Source organism: Berghia stephanieae, chromosome 13 (assembly GCF_034508935.2).
Source record: "Berghia stephanieae isolate SIO BIC M18660-M18661 chromosome 13, UCSD_Bste_1.3, whole genome shotgun sequence".
NCBI lineage: Eukaryota > Metazoa > Mollusca > Gastropoda > Nudibranchia > Aeolidiidae > Berghia > Berghia stephanieae.
The window spans coordinates 13383432-13410310 of NC_088372.1; the positions used below are offsets into that span (position 1 = coordinate 13383432).

Below are 26879 nucleotides of genomic sequence, written 5' to 3' on the forward strand. Positions count from 1 at the left end.
TTTTATATAGCGGAATTCTGGGATGTTGGCTTAAATCCGGGATCGTCCCACAAAATCCGGGATGTTTGGCAGGTCTGTAGATGTTACATGTTGCTGTTGGTGAGGGACCGTTTGTAAAGCACTTTGAGCATGTTTAGTGGATATTGTGCTATATAAAAGCGCACATTAAAAAAAAAAACCCAGGATAAGTTGCTATTATTAAACTCTCATCTAGATGATATAGGTGATTTACATTTTCAATTGATTTTTGTCTTATTTTATATAAGAATGATTTGTGTATAGCAAAGTTTAAAATATATGTAAATTAAGCAGCATTCAATGATATTAATTGTTTCTTTTCTCTATTTTTTTCAGTGGACAATAAAAACCTTCAATGGAAGTGAGAGCGAATTGACAAATTTTAGATGTAAGTTTGATTTTTTTTTTTTTTTTTTTGTACAGAACCCTTTAGGATTGATTTTGCTCTTTGAGGACTGAGGGTATAGAATTTAATATACAACAATTATCATTGACTACGTTATTTGGAATTTTTATTTTATTATCCATAGTTTTGAGCCCCTTTCATTTGTTTCTTTTTTTGTTTTTTTTATTTCCAGCCAATCTGACTCTGATCCAGCCAGTGGTGACAAAACTAAAGGATTCTACCAAAGTGTTATGGATGTTACAAGGTAGGCTGTCTTATATTTTGCCATCATAAAGGTAATGTAAATGTTGCTGCTCGAAGCTCGAAGAAATAAATAATATGAAATTGAATGTAAGCTTCAATTTTATTACAAGACATTCATCTGTAGTGTTTCATTCATCCTGTTTTGTTGATAAAGGGGAAATCTGAAACGTTCATTTGATCTGTTCTTGTAATAAAATTGAAGCTTACATTCAATTTCATAATATTTATATCATAAAGGTAGTGTCTCATGTACATGGCCATCTATTTTTTATAGGGTCTCTTATTCATAGCCATGCACAACAGTCCTGGTGGAACACAGACCTCTCAACTAGACTGATTTTATTGGGACAAATTCCAATATTTTTCCTCATTCCAAATTTCCCGCAATTTTCCCGATATTGCTTCATGTTTTGGTAGATGATACTGATACCAAGATTACTGCCAAAGATGGTCTCAATTGAAAGAAACAGTCTCCATGGGAAATATAAACTGTGGTGTCTCCAGTTCATATTAACACAGTGGTGATAGTCTTTTGCGGAATTACATTTTTTATTTTTCAGTTATTTTAGCTGATTTTGTCATGTTTAATATTCATATTCTGGTAGTGTAGTCTCTCTCTCTCTCTCTCTCTCTCTCTCTCTCTCTCTCTCTCTCTCTCTCTTTATCTCTCTCTTTCTTTCTTTCTCTCTCTCTCTCTCTCTCTCTCTCACTCTCTCACTGTCTTTCTCTCTCTCTCTCTCTCTTTTTAAAGAAAATTTCTTCTTTATCCTTCCATCCTTTTCTCCTTCCCTTCCCCTTTACTCTGACATTAAATCATAGAATCATCTCGTTATATTGAAATAACAAATTGCAATACTTCAGTGTGGCATCTTGGTGTTCAAAGGGCGATTTAAAAAATGTTTAATTATTTTTTTCTATCCGAGAATGACTATGTTTTGCAATTGATTTAAAATTCGTGAGTTCTAATAAGTCATCATCTTTTTATGTAGCAGTTTATATGTAACATTGTAGGCATTATAAACTGTTTTGGAGAAAAGATAATTACAGCTTATTAAAATAATCATATAAAGTTAAGTGATATCATATGCTTAGGATTGATGTGTGTTTAATAGAAGTAAAATATTTAATGAAGTCATATTGTTGGAATCTCTTATACACGACCACCATATTGATAGATTCTTATCCGTGATCATTGCATTGGTTGCTTTATACATGCTCATCATATTGATGTTATAAATAATTTTTAAAATATAATCACATTTACATATTATGTATCCACTATTTGGTTCTGGAAATTGCATCCAGATTGAGGACGTCAAAAGAAAGAATATGATATTTATTTCAGATCCAGTGGAGGAGGAGAAGCTTTGGGAATCACGTAAGATGATCACCAATGAACAGATTGACAAGTATAACAAGGCAGCCATCACAGCCTTGTAAGTTGTTAGCATTTCTGATTCCAATTTTACTTCAGTTAACAAAACAAATTAAAAAAAAAAAATCTGGAGGGATGAATATTAAAAAAATTTTCCTTTTGGAAATATTGTTTTACTTTAAATATTTTTCGTATGTGTGTGTGTGTGTATGGGGGGGGGGGGGGGGGGGGGGGGGGGGGGTTATTTTGTTGTTGGTAAAGAAGAGTTTTAGTCCACCCAAAATGTTCCTGTACTCGTGTCTTGGTGAGAATTTTGACAAATTCAGGATCAGCCTTTTTTTTTTTTTTTTGTAAGATAAAGATCTGAAGAAGTGAGTTTGAAACAGTGTCTTCTTCATCATAGTCATCAACATAAACATCATCGTCATCATTTATCATAATAATAATAATCATATAAAGTTAAGTGATATCATATGATGTGTATTTAATAGAGGTAAAATAATTAATGAAGTCATATTGTTGGAATCTCTTATACACGACCACCATATTGATAGATTCTTATCTGTGATCATTGCATTGGTTGCCTTATACATGCTCATCATATTGATGTTATAACATCCTCCCAGACGAGACTCGGCGGCCATACTATGGGGGTCCTCCAGACTGGTGGCCCAGGGTACCAAGAAGGATTCCACCACTGACGGGGTGCATCAACGCGACAAAGTCATACAAATTGTGAGTAGGATGGATGGGTGGGATATCAGGGAAATTGAGCCTTGTAGTCACAGGTTTTTAAATACTCTTCAACAGTCGTAACGTCACTTCCCTCGTCATGACGCGTGGTAACTTAGTAACTGGCTCTAAACGGATCAATGGCAGGTGCCCTTATGAAATATTTCTCTGACGAGCATAAAAGCATATCCAGATGAATAAAAAACCCATTATAAATCTGATCATGTTTTGACTTTTACACATTCTGATCACAAGACATATGAAAAGATCTAGCCAGCATGAAGAATAAAAAGTACCAATTTTCTTTGTTTAGAACCACGATGGTCGCCGTTGCTGGGTGACGTGACATCAGACTATTGAATCCAATTGAAGTTGCTGGTTGCCAATAAAAATTACCACTTTCAGATTTCTTTTTTTTGGGAGAGGGGGTGGAGCGATGCGGAGGTTTGTCACACTTAAGTTAAAATGAGATCTCTTCTTCCCTCTTTCTGGATTCTTACCACATTCATTGTTGGTTGAAGAAGGGTTTGGATTCTGAAATGTTACGTTAGATTGGATGCAATATAAATATAATAGCATCTCAGGTTTTTAAATTTCGGATCAGAAGGTCCTGAGTTCGAGCCTCGCTCGGCGCATAGTTGAGTCCTTGGAAAGGGCTCTTTATTCACATTCTCTCACCATACTCAGGTGTAAAATGAGTACCTGGCCGTTGACAGTGTTTTCTTTGTCGTAAAAAAAATTGTAATATCGCCTAACAGTCGTCATGTCTCGTTCTACGTGTTACATGTTGCTGTTGGTCAGGGATCCCTTGTAAAACACTTTGAGCACATTAAGTGGATATCGCGCCATACAAAATCTCTTTTTTTTTAAATTGGGGTTCCTGGTGCCAATAAGAAATACCACTTTCAGATTATTTTTTTTTGAGAATGGGTGGAGGGATGGGGAGGTTGTCACATTTGCTTAGATTTTGATTATTTTTTCCCTACCGTGTTCAAATTTTTCACCTCGAATTTTAGAGGAAAGTTGCAGTTTTTATAAGAAATGGAAAAATGGAAACGTCAAATTTTAAAGATATACAGGAAATCATGCAATTTGGGTTGACACAGATTTTATTTTTGCTTGAAATTCAAATTTTCTTTTTCAAGAAAATACAAAGATTTCTCATTTGTTGTTTGTGGAAGGTCAGGATAACATAAGGTTTTATTAATCTAATATGGAATTTTGCGGTGTGCATCACATTATTCATTATAGACGGTGAGTGATAAGTAAATATATTAGCTCGTTCTTTTTTAAAATTTCTATAATATTGCCATCATCCATTTTTAAAAAATACTTGATTGCAATTTACACTCATAATGAATATAATAAAATAAATTATATAGTTGCTAAAAAGGATTTAAATTTGAGTTTACGCATCAAAACAATGATTAACATTGACATATTATATGTAAACGATATTATAATACTAGGTCTTAGAGTCTAGCAAACTATCAATTGATTTCCTAAAGAGATAAATTAAAAAAAAAAAATTGTTTTGTAAAATTGTTGGTGTGTTTTGGTCTTGCAGGATGTCCAGATGCTCCTCAACATGTACTGTAATAACGACATGAACCATGACGATGGTACCTGCTGTAACACACCTGAAAGGGTCACCACCCTACAAATTATCACCGCCATTGGATTCCTGGTCTGGTAAGATTGGTACACTGGGTGGGGTTCCGACCTCCCATAGTGGGCAGGGAGGTACTTGCTGTGTCTTCTGTCCCCCTGTACTTGTTTTTCATTTGCTTTCTGTCTTTGCCTTGGAATGAGATTACTTGGTTTTGTCCTGACCCTGGCTGGAGTCCTTGGTTGGGAGGGAAACAGTCAAATGTATAGTTATAGTTTTGGGAGATGTTTTGTATTGTTATTTTTTATTTTAATATATGATTTGTAACCATTCGAGTGTATTCCTCGTAGTAGGATCTTGTGCTGGTGTCTGGGTGAAACTTTTGGGTGATCTCAAACTAAGTACTTTGATAGTGTGCTCTTGGAATCTACATCTGTTTCCTATTTGAACCAATTCCCCTTTGTCTTACATTTTCTTGTGTGCTTTAATTGTAATTCTAGAACTTTTTACTATCCCATTTTCTTCCTTTTTACTGGCGCTGATATGACCTTAATGTGTTGCAAGCGCATTAAAACCCTTAAAAACAAAAACAAGATTGGTCCAAAATGATGATTTGACAAGTTGTGTATGGTAGACAGATACATTGGGAAATAAAGATATATAAAAAGAATAAGAAAAAAACATCATGCCATCCTTTATTTGGATTGAACCTCCTCAGGCTTCCTCCTTTATTATTATGTCAGGGGGGAAAGCAGACACCGATTATGAAGTTTATAAATAAGAATTAAAAAAAAAAAAAAAGTTATGCCCTTCAGTCTCTCGTTAAGGCCTTCTACCAATAATGGTTTTGCATCATTTTTTTTCACAGCATGCTGATAACCCTAGGCCTTATTTATTACCGACGAAGAATTCCACGCAATGGCAGGGCAGGTCAGTATGTTTAGATTGATGTAGGTAATTTCAATAATGCTAAACCCTTGACAAGATGGCTGTCATATGTAAAGTTAATGCGAACACTATTAAAATAATGTCTAAACCCTTTTTTAATACCCAGAGACTCTTAAAGGATGATTCATTTATTAGTTTCCCCAATTACTCATTCACTTTCAAATCATAATTCTTTCTTTCATTCATTCATTCATTCATTCATATTGGTGACTTTTTAAAGACGAATTTTCCCTTGGACTGAATAAAAGGAATTAAATTAAACTCATTTCTTTATTTTTGTTAAACTTGGTTAGTTGGTGTTTTATTTTTTTTTTTCACAATCAGTCCTGAGACCTACAGTCTGAAGGTTTAAAACCCTTTTCCTTTGTTGGTTGTTTGAGACCTACCTACGGTTATTAAAAATGTATAGAGAAATAGGCATTTTTGTTTCAATACAATTTTTAAAAAGAAAGATTTGGTGCCGGAATGCATATATTCAGGATTTTGAAGCCATATCTGATAGACTAAGAGTAAATTATTCAATTCTTAAGTTTGTTGTAATGAATGAATTTTTTTCCCTCTGAAAATCACGAATTAAAATTTTTTCGAGTTGGCAGGTCTGTTGTTTGGATCACATGAGTAATTTAAGATAATATTTTGTATGTCATTGATTGAGCAAATTAATATCCCAAGATCCCATAGATACCATTTTAGCTTCATGAAAACTATGTTAGAATGAAACTATAATATCCTATAATTTCCTTTGTGCGGTTATGTAGTCTTGTGGTATGACACTTGCTTTCGGATCGGAAGGTCCTGTGTTTGAGCCTCGCTCGGCGCATAGTTGAGTCCTTGGAGAAGGCTCTTTACTCACATTCTCTCACCATACTCAGGTGTGAAATGAGTACCTGGCCGTTAACAGCATTGTCTCTGTCTGGAAAAAAATTGTAATATTGCGTAACAGGCATCATGTCCCGTCTTAAATGTTACATGTTGCTGTTGGCCAGGGACCCTTGTAAAGCGCTTTGAGCATGTTTTAAAAAGCTCAATTAATTAATTATTATTATTATTATATTGAATTATTTTGTTTCCAGCGGTGGAAATGAATGTCAGGAATGGCCAAAGTCCCCCTCAGAAGGACATGAATGAGTCACTCTATGAAATCATGTCGTCCGTCTCCAAGCTTGGGCTTATAATGGCCTACTGCTTTATCTGTGACAGGTCTGTACTTATAATTATAAATAATAATGTGAAATTGAATGTAAGCTTCAATTTAATTACAAAAACAGATCAAATCTGTTTTTGTAATTAAATTGAAGCTTACATTCAATTTTACATTATTATTTATTTCTTAGAGCTTCGAGCAGCTACATTTACATTCGTGTCTGTGCTTAGGAAATCTAAAATATCTTTCTTTTTAAAAAAATGATGAAACATTTATCACAAAGGAGGAAATGCACTGCTTGTGAGGTGTCAATAACATTTTCAGACAATGACAATGTGGCTTTGTGGTCGTCTGGTATTACACCTGCCTTCAGACTTTGGTCGGTCCGCTCCGAGCAGTGCAAAGTTGTCCTTGGAAAAGGGTCTTTACCACATTTGCATCACTGCACTAAGGTGTAAAATGATTATCTGGCCATTAATAGTGTTCAGTGATTATCCATGGAATTCCAGGATTTTGGGATTTTCCCATTGATTTTCCACTGATTTTGTCAAACATTTTCCTTTGGTGATAGTTGTGCTGGATCCCCAGGAAAATCACCATTATATCGTGTGTCATATTTTGACACATGTGCTCTGTTGCATGAATTTTGGCGACACTCCCATTTTTATGTCATCAGCCTAGCTAATTAGCGTCAAAAGTAAAAAATAACACAAGACCTAATTCTTTTCACTCCCCCCCCCCCCCCCCCCCCCTCCTTCTTATTTTTTTAGACGCAACTCTGAAAATCCTTTGGTTCTGTTCTTCTATTATTTAAAAATTTAAAAAAATTATATTTTCTTAAAAATTTGCAGGTAATTTGGATTATAGATAGACAAAATCAAGTCGTGGTTCTGGACGTTTTGGTTGAACATTTTTTTTTTTAACGATTGCATTTAAGTATTGGATAGCTCAGTATATAGAGCACTCACCATACAGGTATAGTGGCTGGTATCAGACTCGAGTTCAGTTGAAGTTTTTTCTGACCTCTCTATACAACCATCTATGATTATAATTATTATTTGATATAGCACCGATATCCACTAATATTGCTCAGAGGTGCTTTACGATAGATTTTGTTGTATCACACAAGTTCATTTATTGGACTACAAAATAACCACAACAGTCACACACATATCTTGTTTGAAGTTCACATGAAAAAGATTGGTTTTTAGATGCAGTTTGAAGACTGGTAGACTTTCACATTTTTGGGTTTTAGGTGGTAAAGAATTCCATACGATTGGAGCCAGAGGAAATGCAAAACCATGCTCAGCAAACTTTGTTCTTGAGGTGTTTTTTCTCCATTAATGAAGAACTGGCAGATTGCAGAGACCGATTTTTAAATATTTCCACACAAGGCATTCGAGGAATTCAGGTGATATATGGTGAAGGCAATTGTAAGAAAAACATGCGATTTTGTATATTATTCCTTTTTCTATTGGAAGCCAGTGTAGCGGCTTAAGGTACCAAGCCTTTGTCCTTGTAAGTATACGGTTGGGTGATGATTGGGTTGCAAGGTGTGTTAGATCTGGCTAGATGACTTTGTGACAGACTAGAGTCTCTCCAAAGAATGGCTAACAATTGTTACCAATTGTTTAATCATTCCAAATCTGGGATAAGGCTCTGAAGGACAATATTTTACTTTACTATTGAAACAGCTGTTGTGTGGATTTTAATTTTTTTTTTCTAAATGTTTTATGTTGTTATGTAACAATGCTAGCGATTTGGATCATGATTTTCATATTGACCTCTAATTTCAGGACCAATTTTTTCATGAAGGAGAACAAATACTACAACCATCTCAATTTCTTCCTTCCTTTTGCGTATGTCATGATCCTGGGTATTTTTTTCACGGAAAACACAGACAAGGTGAGCCCCCCCCCCCCTCCCTTGTCCATAAAGTTTTTATACTGAATATCTCGCATTTGTTTTGTTTTTTTTTCTTTCTTTAAATAATTGTTTGGTACAGGGTGCTTGTCAAACTGGTTTTTCCAGGTTTGTCTTATTTTTTTTTTTTTTTTTTTCATTTTTGAAAAATGACTTAAATCCATGAATAATGTTTTAAGTTCTTCAAAAAAAGCATTTTTTTTTTTTTTTTTTTTTTTTTGGCTATTCGTACTTAGTAGGCTCCTTATTCCTATTAAATGTTGAATTGAAGTTAGCATTGATATTTTAACTGCCTGTTTAAAGCACTTTTTAAAGTAATTTTCTGGTTGAGACCAAATTCAAAAAGCTGTTGAGTGTCCCAGATTTCAATATGAAAAGGTTGGTGGGTCTGGAAAGTGCCATCAGAAAACTGTATCTATTCATTTGCCAGGATTGTATAGGTGTCACAATACCTTAAGCCTTGGGTTACCATCGAGGAAGTTTGTGATGCGGATTTTGATCCGTTATTTCTAAAGATTTGAATAATTCTACAAGATATGATCAATAAGCATCTGGACTGAAATACAATAAAATAGCTCGTTGAAAAAAATAAAATAAAAACAAAAGTATTAGAGATTTTATATAGCACAATATCCACTGGATGTGCTCAACGCTTTACAAAGGGTCCCTGACCAACAGCAACACGTAATATGTGGAATGAGACATGACGCCTGTTAGGTGATATTACAATTTTTCTGACAGAGACAATGCTGTAGACGACCAGGTTCTCATTTTACATCTGAGTACAGTGAAATAATGTGAGTAAAGAGTCTTTTCCAAGGACTCAACTATGCACTGAGCGAGGCTCGAACCCAGGACCTTCCGATCCGAAAGCCAGTGTCTTACCACTAGACCACATAGCCGCATTGAATGGGCTGTTCTTCATTACTATACCTTAATCATCATCATCATCATCATTCCTATGATTGTCATTAGAGTCATACAATATCCTTTCACACACCCTCCCTCTCCCCATACACCTGTCTTCGTCTCCGTGTACAGACCAACCTTCTTCACAGAGACCAGACAGATGAATGGAAAGGTTGGATGCAATTGGTCATCCTCATATATCATTTGACAGGGGCCAGTAAGGTAGGTCTCATCTATCTTTTCTATTCTATCTATCTATCTATCTATCTATCTATCTATCTATCTATCTATCTATCTATCTATCTATCTATCTATCTATCTATCTATCTATCTGTCTATCTACCTATCTATCTACTATCTATCTATCTATCTATCTATCTATCTATCTATCTATCTATCTATCTATCTATCTATCTAATCTATCTATCTATCTATCTATCTATCTATCTATCTATCTATCTATCTATCTATCTATCTATCTATCTATCTATCTATCTATCTATCTATCTATCTATCTATCTATCTATCTATCTATCTATCTATCTATCTATCTATCTATCTATCTATCTATCTATCTATCTATCTATCTATCTATCTATCTATCTATCTATATGTCTATCTATCTATTAATCTATCTATCTATCTTTCTATGTATCTATTATTCGTCTGTCAATCCATCTAGCAATCATTTTTTCATCTAGTCATCCATCCATCCATCCATTTATCCATTCATCCATTTATCCACCTGTCTGTCAAAACAAAATTCCTTGTATATTGTAGTAAAAATCACAACAGAGCCACCAGGTAATATCCAATAATTCTACAAAGGCCCTGTTGTAGAAGAAACAAGTATATGTGATATAAAAGGCAAAATCTTGCCCAAGGAAAAAAAACGAAAGTGCCTGAAGTGGGGCTCGAACTGGGACCTTTCGTGTCTAGTGCAATGCATTACCACTCAGCCACTTCTTTGAGTGAATAAGGGATCCAAGCCAAGACCAAAATAGAGTCAAGTAACCTGAAATCGACTCTGTCAGATAGGAGCATAGATACATGATGTAACTGAATAGATAAGTAATCAGAGCCAGAAATGAATGATGCTAATCTGCGCTAAAAATTTCATATACAATTCACATACATACCTTCCTATTATTACGGACTGTCCGTAATTGTTACGGAAGTGTAAGGACAATTACGGACTTAAGGAAATAGAAAAAAATATTACTGCTACAAATGGTCGCAACGTTAAATTAAAAAAAATATTTTTTCTCCATTATTTACCGCATGCTACAATAAAAATTCTCAATGCCTCGTTGGCTGGCGTGACCCTCATAATCATAAGTAGTAGGCCTATATAACATGGTAAGTTTATTTTACATAAGGCGGTGTATCTATCATTATTTTTGTTTGCTTTAGTATTACTGAAATTTGACCATTAATTACAGGTAAATTTTGTATTTCTTACTGAATTTGAAATTTTCAAGTAGGCATATATGCACATAACTTTGGAGGCCTTTAAAAATGAATCCATTTAATGAAATACAATTAATAGTTGTATGGTGGCAAAGATGAGCTTGATTAACTTACATGTTGAGAAGAGGTTCAGAATGCCATTGTGGCAAAGATAAATTAAATTTTGTCCATTGTGTCAAGCTTGGATCAGAGAATGCCGTTACACTGTTACACTATCCATTTATCCATCCATCATTATTCCACCTATACATCACTCCATGAATCCTTCTATCAATACATCCATCCATCCATCAATCCTTCTATCCATCCATCCATCCATCCATTCATCATTCCATCAATCCTTCTATCCATCCATCCATCCATCACTCCATCAATTCTTTTTTCCATCCATCCATCCATCCATCACTTCATCAATCCTTTTAACCATCCATCTATTCCAGGTACTTCCTATCTACATGCACATTCGTGTCCTGGTTTCAACTTACCTATTCCTGAGTGGATTTGGCCATTTCTGTTACTATTGGGAAAAAGGAGATTTTGGATTTGTTCGATACTGCATGGTTGGTCATTACTGTTTTTTTTGTTGTTGTTTTTTAAAAATTAATTTTTTTTTTAAAGGAAAACTGTTAATCTTTGGTTATAGACAGAGTGGAGTCACCAAACAGTCCCCCTCCCCTCCCGATCACTATGCTATAAACATTTAGGGCTTGCAAGAAACAGGTTAGCTAGAGAGTCTTTCGAGACAGAATAAAGACCTCTCCCTTCGTCTTGCATTGTCAGTTTTCAAGTTTAAAAACAAAAGAACAAGAAAGCCATTGCTTCTGAATGCCGTGAAAAACATGTCAAATATCAACATTTTTATGGATGACAAATATAACATTTTAATGGATGAAATGTGTTTGGATATTGAGCAATACATGAATGAGACCCACATTTTAACTAGTCCTATCTAAAATGAGACCCATTTATGGAGAAGAGTACGACCAACATAAAACAAGATACAATATTTGTTCGATTACAATCCGTGTTAAGATCGTTCTTGTAGCTATAATTGGGACGTGCATTGTCAGTAACTTTTCTTGGCAGTGGCAATCAAAGATACGATTTGTTTGCTGTCCAAGTCGGTAATGTATTGTTAAAATTAAAACGTGCACAACTACTCCTGCTTTTTCACCCCAATTAGATGTTTTGGTGCTTGCGTGATGTAAGAAATTAAGCCTTTGCTATAAATTTCCTCGCTCCTAGTTTTTGGGAGAATTGCAGCTTGAAGGAGAGAGGCAACGCTGGTGACTACACTTTGTCTAGTGAAAACAAGGCAGTTTTTTGTAGTTAAATTAAGTGATCTATCCCCTTGCTGGCACCAATTAGATGTGATTAAGAGGCAGGCATGTAGTTGTGAGGGGATAAAGCCTCCACTCTGTCAGTACTTTTTCAATCCAATAATGACATTACACTTTTTGTACACATTTATTTATTCCAACTTTTCATCCCGAGTAAAAACTTTTGTATCGTCACATTTACTTTCAAACGTCTGAAAACAATTGATCAATATTGACAAATTGTATAAAAATGAAATTTGACTAGAAACAAATCACTTTTCATAAATTACATAAAAATGAAATTTGACTAGAAACAAAGCACTTTTCATAAATCATATAATAAAAATGTAACTTAACTAGAATCTAATCACTTGTCATTAATTAGGTAAAAATAAAATTTGACTAGAAGCAAATCACTTTTCACAAACCATATAAGAAAAATGAAACTTGACAAGAAAGCTAATCACTTTTCATTAATTATGTAAAAATGAAATTTGAATAAATATATCTTCCATTTGTTTCTTTTTTTAAATTAAAAATTTTTTTTTGGTTTTAATTTTCGAAAATATTGAACTCAAAATCGGTCAGTTACAATTTTATCATTATTATTATTATTATTATTATTATTATTATTATTATTATTATTATTATTATTATTATTATTATTATTATTATTATTATTACTATTATTATTATCTATTTATTTATTTATTTATTTTTCTTTTAAACATTTTATTTTATCTTTGAAAAAAAAAACCATATTGCTATCAAATCATGCACATACTACCAGAATGGACAGCGAGACACTTATTGATGAGGATGTTTACAAACTGTGAAACAAATCAAACATCTTATTATTCTTTTATGGTGAAAAATGAAAATCCGTTTTCCTCTGGGTGTTCATTCATTGTATTGTCTGTACTTAATAATGACCGTTTGACACATTTTGAGTTTTGGCAATTCTCCCTGTCCTCGAGAACTGATTTTATTTCAACAAGTTTAATTTCGTTTGATTTGACTAACAACCAGAATCAGTTAGTATCCTATGCGGCATGCTTCCAACATCTTATCCCTTCTCTTAGAATGCATCAATACCCAGCAACTGCTTTAACTCTCTCCTTACCAGATATTTTCATAATTTTACCCCAAAACTTCATAATACTCACCCAACCCAAAAATAATTTTTTTTCAAACAGATTAGCAACAAATATATTCTGTATTTTGTTCAGAAAATTAGCTCTGCAACACAAGGTCGAGTTTTATGGCTATAACTATAAGAAAATGAAATCAGAATAAGAAAATTGTTGGCTGCATTGAACGAATGTGACGATTTTCCTATGGGTGTATAGGAGAGGGTTAAGGGACGCTTTCACACATTAAAAAAAAACAACAAAAAAAACTCCCAGAAACATGAAATTCACGGTCAGCCAACTCACACATTTTATAACGTCGATTTGCAATCTATTCCATCCAATATTGGAATGTTCTCTTTGAATATCGTGTGTGAACTCTGCTGACCAAAGATATCCTCAAACAAAATGTATCAAAATAATAATAATAATAATAATAATAATAATAATAATAATAATAATAATAATAATAATAATAATAATAATAATAATAATAATAATAATAATAATAATAATAATAATAATAATAATAATATAATAATGAAATAATAATGATAATAATAATAATAATAATAATAATAATAATAATATAATAAAAAATATATAATAATATAATAATATAATAATAATAAATTACTTTATCATCCAAAAGGAAATTTTTGTACAGACTATAAAATGCGACAATGATACATACATAAACATTATATACGTAAATATAATGTTGTAAAGTAAAATTTGGTAATAGGTATATATAGTGTAATAATATTCACTTCAATTTTAATAAGTGATACTAAGCTGCTGCTAGAAGCTGTGGACTGTAAAAAGTAATAAACATAAATGATTATAACAGCTTCAGAAAAGAACAAAATTCCCACCACAGACCGTTTTCGGGCTCAAAACCCTTCTACGGCCAACAACCAAAAAAAAAGACATAAATACATTGCTAAATTCCAGATTGACTACAGAGAAATTTCTCTGACATCAATTTGGAATTTAGCAATGTATTTATGAATGTCAATTTTTTTTTTTTTTTTTGTTGGCTGAAGAAGGGTTTTTGAGCCCGAAACGCTCTGTGTTGGGAATTTTGTTCTTTTTTGAAGCTGATACATTAATTTTTGTGTATTACTTTTTACAATTTTAATAAGAATTGTTGTATTTAACAATGTTCTCCAACCTGATATTTACCAAAGCTGAGGATTGATATTACTTCGAATAACACCGGTTCAGATTTCAGATGGCAACAAATAACAAAGTCAGTTGTTTTGGATTTTGGCTAGACCTGGGTTGTCACTTGAAAGGTCTTGGTTACCTACTAATATCATTGTTCTCAGCATTCTATTTAGTTGTGTTTGTACAACTATGTATGATAGTTGCTGCCATTCTCTGTACCCCATCATTGTTTAAAATTTTTTTTTTTTTGTTGTTGTTGTTGCTTTGTTCTGTCTTGTTCCGTTTTTGTTGCACTGGAATAACAAATTTATTATTTCTTTCATTTTTTATATATTTTTTTTATTTTTACAAACACTTGTGACCCATTTTGCTTGACCAGGTTTTTGTTTTTGTTATTTGTTATTTTACATTAACCTTTTAACAGTGAGGCAGAAATAACTACAGCCTACAACGTATTTACAGGAGAGCAGTAACAACAATATGACTCTGGCTCTAACTCTCTCCTTACTGATCATTTTCAGTCTTTTCCCAAAAATTGGCAGGCTTACCCAGCAGAAAAATTGATTTTTTAAACTCAAACAATCTATCTACAAAACAACTTTATGTTCTTATTAATTAAACAAGATCATTCATCAAAGTTTATGATGTACAAAATAAATCTGAATAAGAATTATGTATATTGTGTCGTAACAAATGGGACGATTTTTCTGCAGGTGATAAGGAGAGGGTTAAGGGAGCCCCGAGTGCTATTGCTGATACCGTTTTATCTGTGAAAATGATAAGACATGATGTTAGGTTTGAGAAAATGGACCCCTGTTTTTAAAGGGCAGAGACCTTTTAGCCGGGATTCTTGAAAACTGTTTACTATCACCCTTCATCTAACATTAATGGTATTTGCCAATTTTTACAAGTCAAAATCTGAATAGTTTATATTTTGATAATTATAATTAAAAAAGAAAGACATATCTTGTACATTAACAGTGCTCCTTGTGCTTTTCATTGCCTCATGTACCACCCAGTAAGCCTTGTGGAAACAAATTTACATTTCGTACAGTACATGTCACCTAATAAGTGTCCTTTTTGTACTAGTACTATTACGATATCTGTCACTGCAAAGAGCTAGGAATGCATTCACAATTGAGTGAAGGGGAATTATTGGTTTGATTGTCTTATCAAAGAGTATAACACTGGGCAGAATTTTCCAGTCATTGTTACTCAACCAATGACCATCCTCAACATTGCTTGGTTGGGTTAAAAGACGAGACACTGGTCTATTTAGCTATCAATATCACTCAGGTATTAGGAGAGAAAGAGATTAAAGCCAAATGCCAACGTGTCGTGTCCTCTCAGACTTTTATTTTTATTGAGGGGTTCATGGGATGACATTTTCTTTAGGCTAAAACTTGAAATTAAAGCTTTCATGGAATTGAATATTTTAAAAACCTATTATCGATTGTCTCCAGTGGATTTACCCAAATCAGATTACATACAAATCATCAGTGAAATGTAGTAAAACAAAAATCAAAAAAAAATTTTTTTTTTTTTTTCATCAACCGTCAATTGTTAACTAAGTTGCAATTTTTCAGTTTATATTAAATGCGGACATTTGATATTTCAATACAACTTTTGAAAATAGGCGACCCATTTGATTCCTTCCTCCAAATTTTTTATGTGAGAAAAATACAGAATAGATTGAATAGAATTTTGATGAAATTTGGGCTATTTTAACTAATCATCTTTAGTTTTTGAAACTAGTTTAAAAAAATAAATGCAAACCATTTGGTCGCTGTATTTTTTTCTTGTACAAAGAGCTGAAAATTGTGCGAAGAGGGTTTGTAGCAAATGGGATTTAAGGAGAATTGCTTTTTTTTCTTATTTGTTATACATTTATTTTTCTTTCAAGTCTCTTTTTTCTATAAAAAAAAAAACAAAACAAAAAACAAAAACAGTCCGCCATTTTATGTACAATGACTTTTTAAAATCAATCTTTTGGTCAGCAAGGATAAACAAGCATGTCGTTTTGACCGAATTAGTTAAAATAAATAATGTTTAATTGATGTTGCGTTATGATATTCATCACCGAATCATTATAATTAGATAAAAATGGAATGTGCTCCTCTTCTCACCAAAATGATAAGACAGCAATAACAATAATAATAAATTTCAAATGGCAGTATTTAATCCAAAAAGTGTAAGATATAAATCGAAAGGAACAATTTGCCATGAAATCACGTATAATACAATAAGTAACATGTTCACAATCATTCACAACAAAATTTCATCTGTTTTGATTGGACGTTATTATTATTATTATTATTATTATTATTATTATTATTATTATTATTATTATTATTATTATTATTATTATTATTATTATTATTATTATTATTATATTATATATTATTTTCTTTTTTTTTTATAATGAGCATTATATCCTACTGAAAATTCCAGGCATCATTTCAGGTGTTATTATTATTATTATTATTATTATTATTATTATTTATTATTATTATTATTATTATTATATATTATTATTATTATTATTATTATTATTATTATTATTATTATTATTATTATTATTGTTGTTGTTATTTTATCATTTTATTATTATTATTATTATTATTATTATTATTATTATTTTATTATTATTATTATTATTATATTATTATTATTATTTTGATGAAGAACCTGGTTTTTTGTTATTGTTATTTCTATTGAAAGGCCGCTGGGTCTCCACGAAGCATGAAATAGACAAATTATCAACCTTGTCATTGTTATGTTGTATATTGGCAAGTTACCTGTTATAACATGCTTGTCCAGTAGTAGTGGCACCTATTTATATTTAAATATAAAAGTCCTTCAGAGCCATTGGGCCCATGGAGCTGGAGTTTATCTCAGTTTCTATAGCATGAAATGGACAATAGCAATTGTTTGCTATCCTTTGGATAGGACGCTAGTCTTCACAAAGTACTTTTTTTTTCCAAATCTAATAGACTCAGCTACCCATTCACTGCTGGGTGGACAGGAGGGGTCAGAAAAATCTCGAGTCCACCCTGGGTCGATCCCAGACCATTTGTGTGTGAAGCGAGTGCTCTACCAACTGAGCTATCGAGACTTTTTAAACATTTTTCTTTTCTCTCAGATCCATGTACCAAGTTATGGTTCTGGTGTTTTATTCTTGGGTGATTCTTTTTTACAAACAAAAATCCACTTAACTCAGGTGTGAATGTGTACCCGACATCTGTAAGTTCTCTGAAAGGCGCTATATATATATATATATTGTATGTAGCCTCTTGTTCTGGGAATAATGGTCATTGAGCATGGTGAAAATTGTGGCATTGTGTCATGTACATTCATGTGTTTAGCTATCTGGGGCAATGAGATTTATATCAACCATTATGTCCAGAGTGACCCAATATCCATATCCAAACGCCAAGTCCACAGAATCCACATACACAATTTGTTTTTAAAAAAAAATTGTTTTTATAAAGTTAATATTGACCAAATTTGGATTTGTTTTCTTTTATGAGTTCTGACTTTAAAAAGCTTTTTAAATGAAAATAAACACTGTATTTTTCGGACTATACGTCGCAACTTTTTTTTCACCCTGATCTCGACCCTGTGGCTTATAGTTTAGTGCAGCTAATTCTAATTTTTTTTTTTTATGTTCGTGTCCGCCAAATGCCACATGTGTAGGGAGGCTTTATGGTTTTGATATTGTCGTGAATAAACAAAAGTGTTGTTTTCCCAACTGCAACATATGGATGTGAAGCGTGGACTATCAGCAAAGCAGAGAGCACAAAGATCACAGCTTTTGAAATGGCATGCTACAGAAAAATACTCAGAATATCATGGACTGAAAAACAAACAAAGAAGTCCTGAGAAGGATCAGAATAAAATCACCAATTCTTCTTCAAACTGTAAAGAAATTGAAACTGAACTATTTTGGCCATACGACTCGCCACAAATCATTAGAAAAGCACATTCTGCAGACAAGGGTAGACGGCAAGAGAGGAAGAGGTAGACCAACAAGAAGCTGGGAACAAGATATATGTGAATGGCTGGGAATGACAACAACTCAAGCAAGTAGACTGGCGGAAAACCGTAATCTATTTCACAAGAAAGTTCGAGAAGCAACGTCCTACGCAGGATCAGCTGACTAGAAGTGAATAAACAATGACAGAAATCACGCATCGTTAATGCTAGTATTTTACCGTTTCCACTACAGCCAAGAGCAGCTTATGGTCAGATATTACAATATTTTTAGTTGTTGACTATTTGGGTGGTGCGAATCATAGTCTGATGTGTCTTATATTAGTCTGAAAAATATGATATAGGCTGTTGTTTTCTTTTTGTTTGATGTGAGAAACAGATGTGTGACCAAATTTAACTATACTTTATCAGTTGTAAAGCATTGGTTCTCTTGTATTTTGACACAATCCCTTCATGGTCTATTTATTGTATTGCTGATCTGATGATTTTGATCCATCCTCTTAGTTAACTCTTACATGTGGTAATAATTTTGCTTTTGTTTTCGGTAATTGATTTCTGAGCCTGGGTGGCTTGCAAAAATCTTAAAGTACACTCTTGTTGATCATAATACATGGACAAAATATATATCAATTTAAAGATAATAAAAAGGTTTGTAATTTGATGCCTTGTGCGTCGATATATATTTTTGTATGAGAGAGATCAGTGTGCAGTTTGAGTTGAAATGATCATTTCATAGAAATAATGAAAATTGTACACTTTGGGTTGAGACAGATTTTTAAAAATTCATCTTCAAGTTCTCGAAATATTTGCTGAAAATATAGAGATTTATTTTATTGTTGTTGTTTTTGACATCAGTAGTTCTGCTTTCTTTCATTAGACAATTGACTGATTATGGCCAACTTCTTGCTTCTTTAACTTTTTTAATCAATGGTAAAAAGAATAGTTCTGAATTTGAAAGGCAGTCTTAACACAGACCAGTTTATGTTTAAACAAATGTAATCAACCATCCTATCCGTCTCCTTTTACTTCAAATGAACCATTTGTTTTGTCAGACTGGGTAAGGGTATACCTGTCAATGTGCAAGTCCAAAAGAAAATTAAAAAAAAAATATTGCATTTTTATGATTGTCTGTTAAGCTCTTTAAAGGCTTACCGTACTGCTGCAATTGTTGATACAAGTAGTAGTCCTTCAGAGTTGTAAGACCCATGGAGCCGGAGTTTATCCCAGTTTCTATAGGGCAAAAAGGCAATAGCAATTGCTTCTACCCTTTGGATAGGACACTAGTCTATCGCAAAGAACTTTCCACCAGATCTAACAGGTCTAGGTACCCATTTACTGCTGGGTGGACTGGACAGGGAGTAAGAAAAAAATCTCGACTGTGGGATCGATCGTATAAAACTAAATTCCCAAATGTATCTGCAGTTAAGACTGTTTTCCATTTAATCCCCCAAAAATTAGAAAATTATATGCAATTTTTAACCACTGTCGAATGGAATAATTAATCTTCATGATTGGAGATTTTATTCCTTAACAATTTAATTTTGATGCTTTTTCATTTCAATTCCATTGAAGTTTTATTGTGACTACTTAAAATACTGTCTGCGACACCACATGACAAACGCAAAGTTTTCAAAGACATTTTTATATCATTTCATTCTTTGTTTCAAAAAGTCATTCAAAATTTTTTTAAAAACAGACAAAAACAAAAGAACTGGACTTCCTTAAATTTCAAATATCCTTTTTGATATTGTGGGGAATTAATATGAGAATAATAATAATAATAATAATAATGCTGAAAACTTATATAGCGCTATAACTCCGAGACACCAGACTCTAAGCGCTTAAATTACAAATTACTTTGGCTGAAACATACTCATTCACACACACAAGCACACACACACACACACATACACACACACAACACAACACACAACACAAACCAAACCTATCTTGCTTCTCATACCATCTACTAAAATCGAAACAAATATGTTTTAAGCGAACGTTTAAAAATAGACAAAGATTCTTTTTCACGAATGCTCTGCGGTAAGGCGTTCCAAATAGAGGGTCCGAAATGAGAAAAGGATCTCATTCCAGCATTTTTCCGAATTCGGGGGACAACTAGTTTTGTGGAATCACTGGCCGAACGTAAGGGCGGGGTTTTGAATATCTTTCAATTAGTTCTGAAAGGTAGGAAGGGGCAGTACCTTCAAGACAACGATACACTAAAACACAAGCTTTGAATTTAATTCTTTTCTCAACAGGCAGCCACTTACATGAGAACAATTTGAAAAATTAGGAATGTTTTTGGCTTAGGTCATTGCTCTGCTCTCAATGAAAATGAAATGCATTTAAGTAAGCAAAATTTTCTTTACTTCAACCAAACAATTGAATTTTCCTAACCGCTTACATAAGATAATAGTAGATGAAAGATCTATGAAAAGTGCATTATAGTGTTTTGGTGAAGGCTTTTTAAACTCTTAAACAACAAATTTGAATTTTTTTAGTAATCAAAACAAATATCTCCCTTGGTCATATGGCTAGAGCTGTAGATTAAATGTTTTCACTAAGAGAACAATGACTCAGGCTGATACCTTGAGTCACATAACACGTAACTGCTAAGTGAAAACAGAGAGATACAAATACAGGTAATTTCTGTTTTAAGATGAAGTTTATTGATTTGAGTCATGGATGAAATTTAAAAACCGGTCGTAAATATGGAATTTGGGTCACAAGTGGTATTGATTTTTTAAATTTGATTTTTTTAAAACATGACTTATATATTCTTTTTATTTTTATTTATTTATTTATTTATTTATTTTCGTCTTCCTGTTGTTTATTTTGTGTTTGTTTTGTCTACCCACCAACCCCCTTCCCCATCCATCCTTTTCCTTCCACCGCCAACACCCAATTTGCTCCAATGGGTGGTTAAAGCAAGGAAGAAGACAGTGCCAGTTGTTGTTCTCAGCTCGAAATAGTCAGATAACCAGAGTCTTCCAAGTAAGTTGTCAGCGTCAAATATTGAATATAGGAAAGATCAACAGCATTGTCTGTGATTGGTAAACAAAAGGCAACATCCCTATCTTGTTTTCTGACAAACAAGATGGTGAGCTGAATCAGAATTTTTTATGAAATTGGCTTTAGGGAGTTTGTAGTATGCATTTTAATATTGAATATAGGAAAGATCAAAAGTATTGTCTGTAATTGGTTAACAAAAGGCAACATCATCCCTGATTGGTTCACTGTCTTTTTAAAAAAGTTTTCTGCTAAACAAGAGTGTGAGCTGAATCATAATTTTTAAAAATATTGGCTTTAGGGAGGTTATAGTATGCATTTTAGTATTGAATACAGGAAAGATCAACAGTATTCTCTGTGCTTGGTAAACATAAGGCAACACCCTTGATTGATTCATTGTCTTTTAAAAAGTTTTTTGCCAAACAAGAGTGAACTGATTTTTACGAATTTTTAAAAGAAATTGGCTTTAGGGAGTTTAGTTTACAGTATGCAGTCAAATATTGAATATAGGAAAGCTCACCAGTATTCTCTGTGCCTGTGAAACATAATGCAACATCCCTTATTGGTTTGCTGTGTTTAAAAAGGTTTCTGCCAAACAAGTGTGTGAACTAATACAGTCAGAATGTTTATAAAATTGGCTTTAGGGAGTTGAAGGTATGTAGTTAAATATTTTGATAAGAAAAAAAATTGAGAAACAATTTTTACAAAGTAAGCAAATTTGAGAAGGTTTACGAGAATGTGGAAACTCAAAATGTTGTTTTGATTCTCTTGTATTTTGACACAATCCTTTCATGGTCTATTTATTGTATTACTGATCTGATGATTTTGATCCATCCTCTTAATTAACTCTCATATGTGGTAAATATTTTGCTTTGTTTTCGGTATTTGATTTCTAAGCCTTGTAATGGATGGTTTGGGCGGGTCTGTATTAATTAACTAATCTTTATATTTATATGGGGGTGAAGTAGCTGAGTGGTTAAGGCATTGCACTGTGATCCAAAAGGTACTGGGTTCAAACTCCTCTTCGGGCACTTTAGTTTTTTTTTCTTCCTTGGGCAAGATTATTAAGCCCCAATTTGCTCACTGGGACCACATGGGTGATTCCTGTTGACATCAGACATCCTGTTTGATGGATTATATATATTCCTTCATGGAATGCCAAGGTGACGGTATCCTATGGTGCTGTTGCGAAAGGGCGTCATTTTTATATTACATGTATATGGATGTATTTTTCGATTCTTTTTTTTTCAGGTTTTGTTCCGCATGAACTTGCTGGTCGTGTCTCTGTGCTTCACCATGAATCGTCCTTACCAATTCTATTACTTTGTTCCCCTTGTCTCATTCTGGTTCCTGGTGATTTATTTAGTCATGGCTATCCCACCCCATATCACCAGAGAATCTTCTGATGGTAAGTATAGTATATCTGACAACGAGTTTCTTTCTCAATTTTAATTTTTAAAATTTTAAAATTATTAACTTATACCTTATGGCAGGCAAAGTGTGTCGTGTATTATGTTGATTATTTTGACTTTTTTTCTTAATGCTTCATAATTAATATAATTAATTTCAAGTCAACATCTTTATCTGCATAAGAGCAAGCAGCCTTTTATTGTTCTCAACATACTATTTATTTAGATCGACCCAATCAGCAAAGTCCGGTCGCATTCTATGGCACCGTGCGTCGAAAGCCCCACTATAGCATCGTCATAACACACCGTTTGACTAGCTGCTCTGCCGTTTCAGGTTCTTGCCCACATCGGGTACATGTGGGGACAGGTGGGAAGTTCCCTACTGATGAAGCGCACTTGCCCATCACTGCAGATTTTATACAATTATGTGGTGACTTTCTCCGTTATTGTGTTATTGAGTTGAAAGATAAATGTTTAATAGTTGACCAAATTTGTTGTTGTTGGTGATATCTAGGATTTCTGGTGGGAGACTGTTCCATTCCTTGATGGTTCTTGGGAAGAAACTGTTTTTATATTTGTTGGTTCTGTGTGTTGGGGTTGTGAACTTACTGCTATGATTATAATTTATATGTATTAACAAAAGTAATGGAATACATTTTTTGATGATAATATAGATAATACAATTATCTTCAATGCAATCACACCACTCACCGTATCATATATTGTAATACTGTACCGTTACCTTTTTGTTATCTCCAGCCAACCCCATGCATTACCTCTACATGATCCTTAAGTTTGTTGCTCTCATCGTTGTCATCTCCCTATTCTACTTGTCAGAGGTTTGTCAATTTATTTTTATTCTAAACCTTTTATTCCATATATGCAGCTATGTGGTCTAGTGGTATGACACTCGCTCGTGGATCAGAGGGTCCTGGATTCGAGCCCTGCTTGGCGCATAGTTGAGTCCTTGGAGAAGGCACTTTACTGCATTCTCTCACGTGTCAGAGTAAAATGAGTACCTGCGTACAGGTTGTCTCTGTCGAAATTGTAACATGCTAAAGTGCATGTCCGTTTCCTAAATGTTAAATATTGCTGTGCAGGGACCACTTATAAAGCGCTTTGCACATTTAGTGGATTGTCCTATATAAGCTCAATTTTTATAAAAATTTTGTTTTGTTTACTCCATGTATCAACGTCATCAGATTTGTTATTTTTTTTTTTTACTGCCATGTGGGATTAATGACTTTTGCTTTAATTTAAGTGAATTTTTTGATTCTTTAATTTTTCTAAGGAAATTCAGATTTCATATTTTGTTGTTCATCTTTTTTTTTTTAATACTTTTACTTTAAAAAAAAATTGTTTATATGAACATGTTAAATTCCAATTTTTTTTTTCACCCTAGCTCTGATTTTGTGTAATTTAATGTTCTAAAACTATTGATGTTAAAGGTTACAAATGGTTTTGAGTTTGTTACAATTGTTTTGATGAGCAGAACTGAGCATCTTACTAAACTCTTTCTAAATCTTTCTATCTCTATCTTCTCTAACATTCTCCAGCATGAATATGAGTGGGGGAATTTTTCTTTGTAGTGGCTTTCTCAGGTCACATGGGATGGTAAGTGGGTGTTGAAAGTAGTCCTTCAGAGTCAAAGGGCGCAGTTTATCCAGGTTTTTTATAGTGTGAAATGGACAATAGTAATTGCTTGCTACCCTTTGGATGTTAGTCTTATCACAAAGTACTTTCCACCAGATCTAATAGACCTAGGTACCCAATCACTGCGTGGGAGACAAGGGGGGGGGGGGGGTGTCAGAAAAAAATCTCGACTACAATCGGGATCAAACGGTGTTTGAACCTAGTATCATCAGGTTATAAAACAGAGGCCGTTATGCTGTGCTCTCACTCTTATTTGATTTTTATGTTCATATTACTCAGTGAATGTTCACAAATATACCTTTTTATTACTGATTTTATATCTTTTTCTTATTTGATTGTCCATTCATATTACTCAGTGATTGTTCACAAATAAAAGCTTTTATTACTGATTTTATATCTTTTTCTTATTTGATTTTCTGTTCATATTACTCAGTGATTGTTCACAAATATACCTTTTTATTATTGATTTTATATCTTTGTCTTATTTGATTGTCCATTCATATTACTCAGTGATTGTTCACAAATATACCTTTTTATTACCGATTTTATATCTTTGACGCACTTGTCCACTTGTCCAGGTATTCTTTGAAAAAGTGTTCCTGACTCGTCCCTTGAAGGCATTGTTTGTCACGTCAGACGACTCTCTACACGAATGGCGGTTTAGGTGGCAGCTCGACAGACTGGTAGGAGGAAATGGATGGTGGTGATGGTGATGATGATGGTTTGGTGATGATGATAATGATGTTGGTGATGATGATGAAATTTTGAACCTCAATAATAATACCGATTATTAATCTATCTATCTATTATCTATCTATCTATCTATCTATCTATCTATCTATTATCTATTATCTATCTATCTATTACCTATCTCCTATCTACTATCTACCTATCTACCTACCTACCTACCTACCTACCTACCTACCTACCTACCTACACCTATCTATCTATCTATCTATTATCTATCTATCTATCCTCCATCATCCATCCATCCATCCATCCATCCATCCATCTTTATTCCATCCATCCTTACTTCCATCCATCCTTTCATCCATCCATCCATCCATCTGTCTACTCCATCCATCTATCTATCTATCTATCTATCTATCTATCTACTACTATCTATCTATCTATCTATCTATCTATCTATCTATCTATCTATCTATCTATCTATCTTCTATCTATTCCTATCTACATCTATCTATCTATCTATCTATCTATCTATCTATCTATCTATCTATCTACTATCTATCTATCTATCTATCTATCCATCCATCCATACATACGTCCATTTATCAATCTATATCTCCTCTAACATTCTCCATTTCACTCCATTGACATTATTTCATTCCACCCCCCAGAGTGTGGTCTATGGTATGGTGTTTGCCTTTGGCTACAAGGTTTTGGTTCGATACCGAATCATTCCAGAAGAAGTCCCTACTAATTTGTTTTCCAACCCTGTATCCTGGGTGCTCTGTGTCTTCTCAGTCATTGGCCTTGCTGTGAGTAATTTTCATTACGTTATCTTTTTTCCCCCCTTTCCTTTTTATTTTTTTTCAATGTTTTTTTCCTTTCTTTTTTTTCTGTTCCCCCCCCCCCCCTCCATTTTTTTATAATAGTTATTTTAAAATTGTCTAGTGTCATTTTATTTGGAGTGGGGTCGAGTTGGCCTCATATGAAAAAATCAAACCCCAACCCTCTCTAGTTGGTCAGAGAGACAAAATACAGTCAATGTATAATATATATCTAATATATATCGGTGTCATCCGGACTGCAGTAAAATCTTGACATAACCGTCATGTCGATACAGTGGAATCGGCATAAAGTAAACACTCTTAAAGCCAACTTCTACTTAAAGTCAACACCTCTTGTTGACCCAGAATTTTCTGTTTTTTTTTTGTTTTTTTTTGGATCTAAGTGTGGTCAATTGAAAATGGATGAAGTCAGCCTTCCTTAAAGTCAACCGATCTCTCTGGTCTGGCAGTATTGACTTTGTTAATATTCCATTTTATATCAGTTCTTTTGATTTTTACCAATGATTGTGTCAAGTTTTACCAATGATTGTGTCAATTTTTACCAATGATTGTGTCAATTTTTACCAATGATTGTGTCAATTTTTGCCAATGATTGTGTCAAGTTTTACATGGATGCGAGAATGCTGACTCCCTCTGTCATGCTTGGTCAGTTTGACATAGGAGTTGGTTTTGTTAGTTTAGTTTGAAGTCTGTAAGTTATTTGAATATTCTGCTTAAGGTTTACTTGATTATTTGATGCTTTAGTGGTTAAATTTCTAATTCTGATGAATAATAATATTTTTAAAATTTGTATTCCCCCTGTCTTCCCCAGAGCTATGCCTTGTTTACTATGCTATGCAGCAATAAAGATCAGTGCAATGAAGTCCATTCTTACCTCGTCT

The 26879-nt window shown here is 33.3% G+C and overlaps 1 protein-coding gene across 2 annotated transcripts in view; it reads left to right on the plus strand.

Annotated features, from left to right (window-relative positions):
• Positions 1-26879, plus strand: part of LOC144959321 (N-acetylneuraminate (7)9-O-acetyltransferase-like) — a 44929-nt gene that overhangs the window by 10471 nt on the left and 7579 nt on the right. Inside the window, exons 5-20 of one of the 2 annotated variants that reach the window (XM_078891875.1) lie at positions 355-406; positions 597-668; positions 2013-2103; positions 2669-2777; positions 4342-4466; positions 5252-5313; positions 6405-6531; positions 8272-8380; positions 9440-9529; positions 11218-11337; positions 21321-21386; positions 22653-22809; positions 23570-23649; positions 25042-25146; positions 25825-25965; positions 26810-26879. The exon at positions 26810-26879 is cut by the window's right edge and continues 8 nt beyond it. In XM_078891875.1, coding sequence (XP_078748001.1) covers positions 355-406; positions 597-668; positions 2013-2103; positions 2669-2777; positions 4342-4466; positions 5252-5313; positions 6405-6531; positions 8272-8380; positions 9440-9529; positions 11218-11337; positions 21321-21386; positions 22653-22809; positions 23570-23649; positions 25042-25146; positions 25825-25965; positions 26810-26879 — 1576 coding nt within the window. The remainder of the gene's footprint in view (positions 1-354; positions 407-596; positions 669-2012; positions 2104-2668; positions 2778-4341; positions 4467-5251; positions 5314-6404; positions 6532-8271; positions 8381-9439; positions 9530-11217; positions 11338-21320; positions 21387-22652; positions 22810-23569; positions 23650-25041; positions 25147-25824; positions 25966-26809) is intronic. The other variant, XM_078891876.1, reaches the window with a different exon arrangement.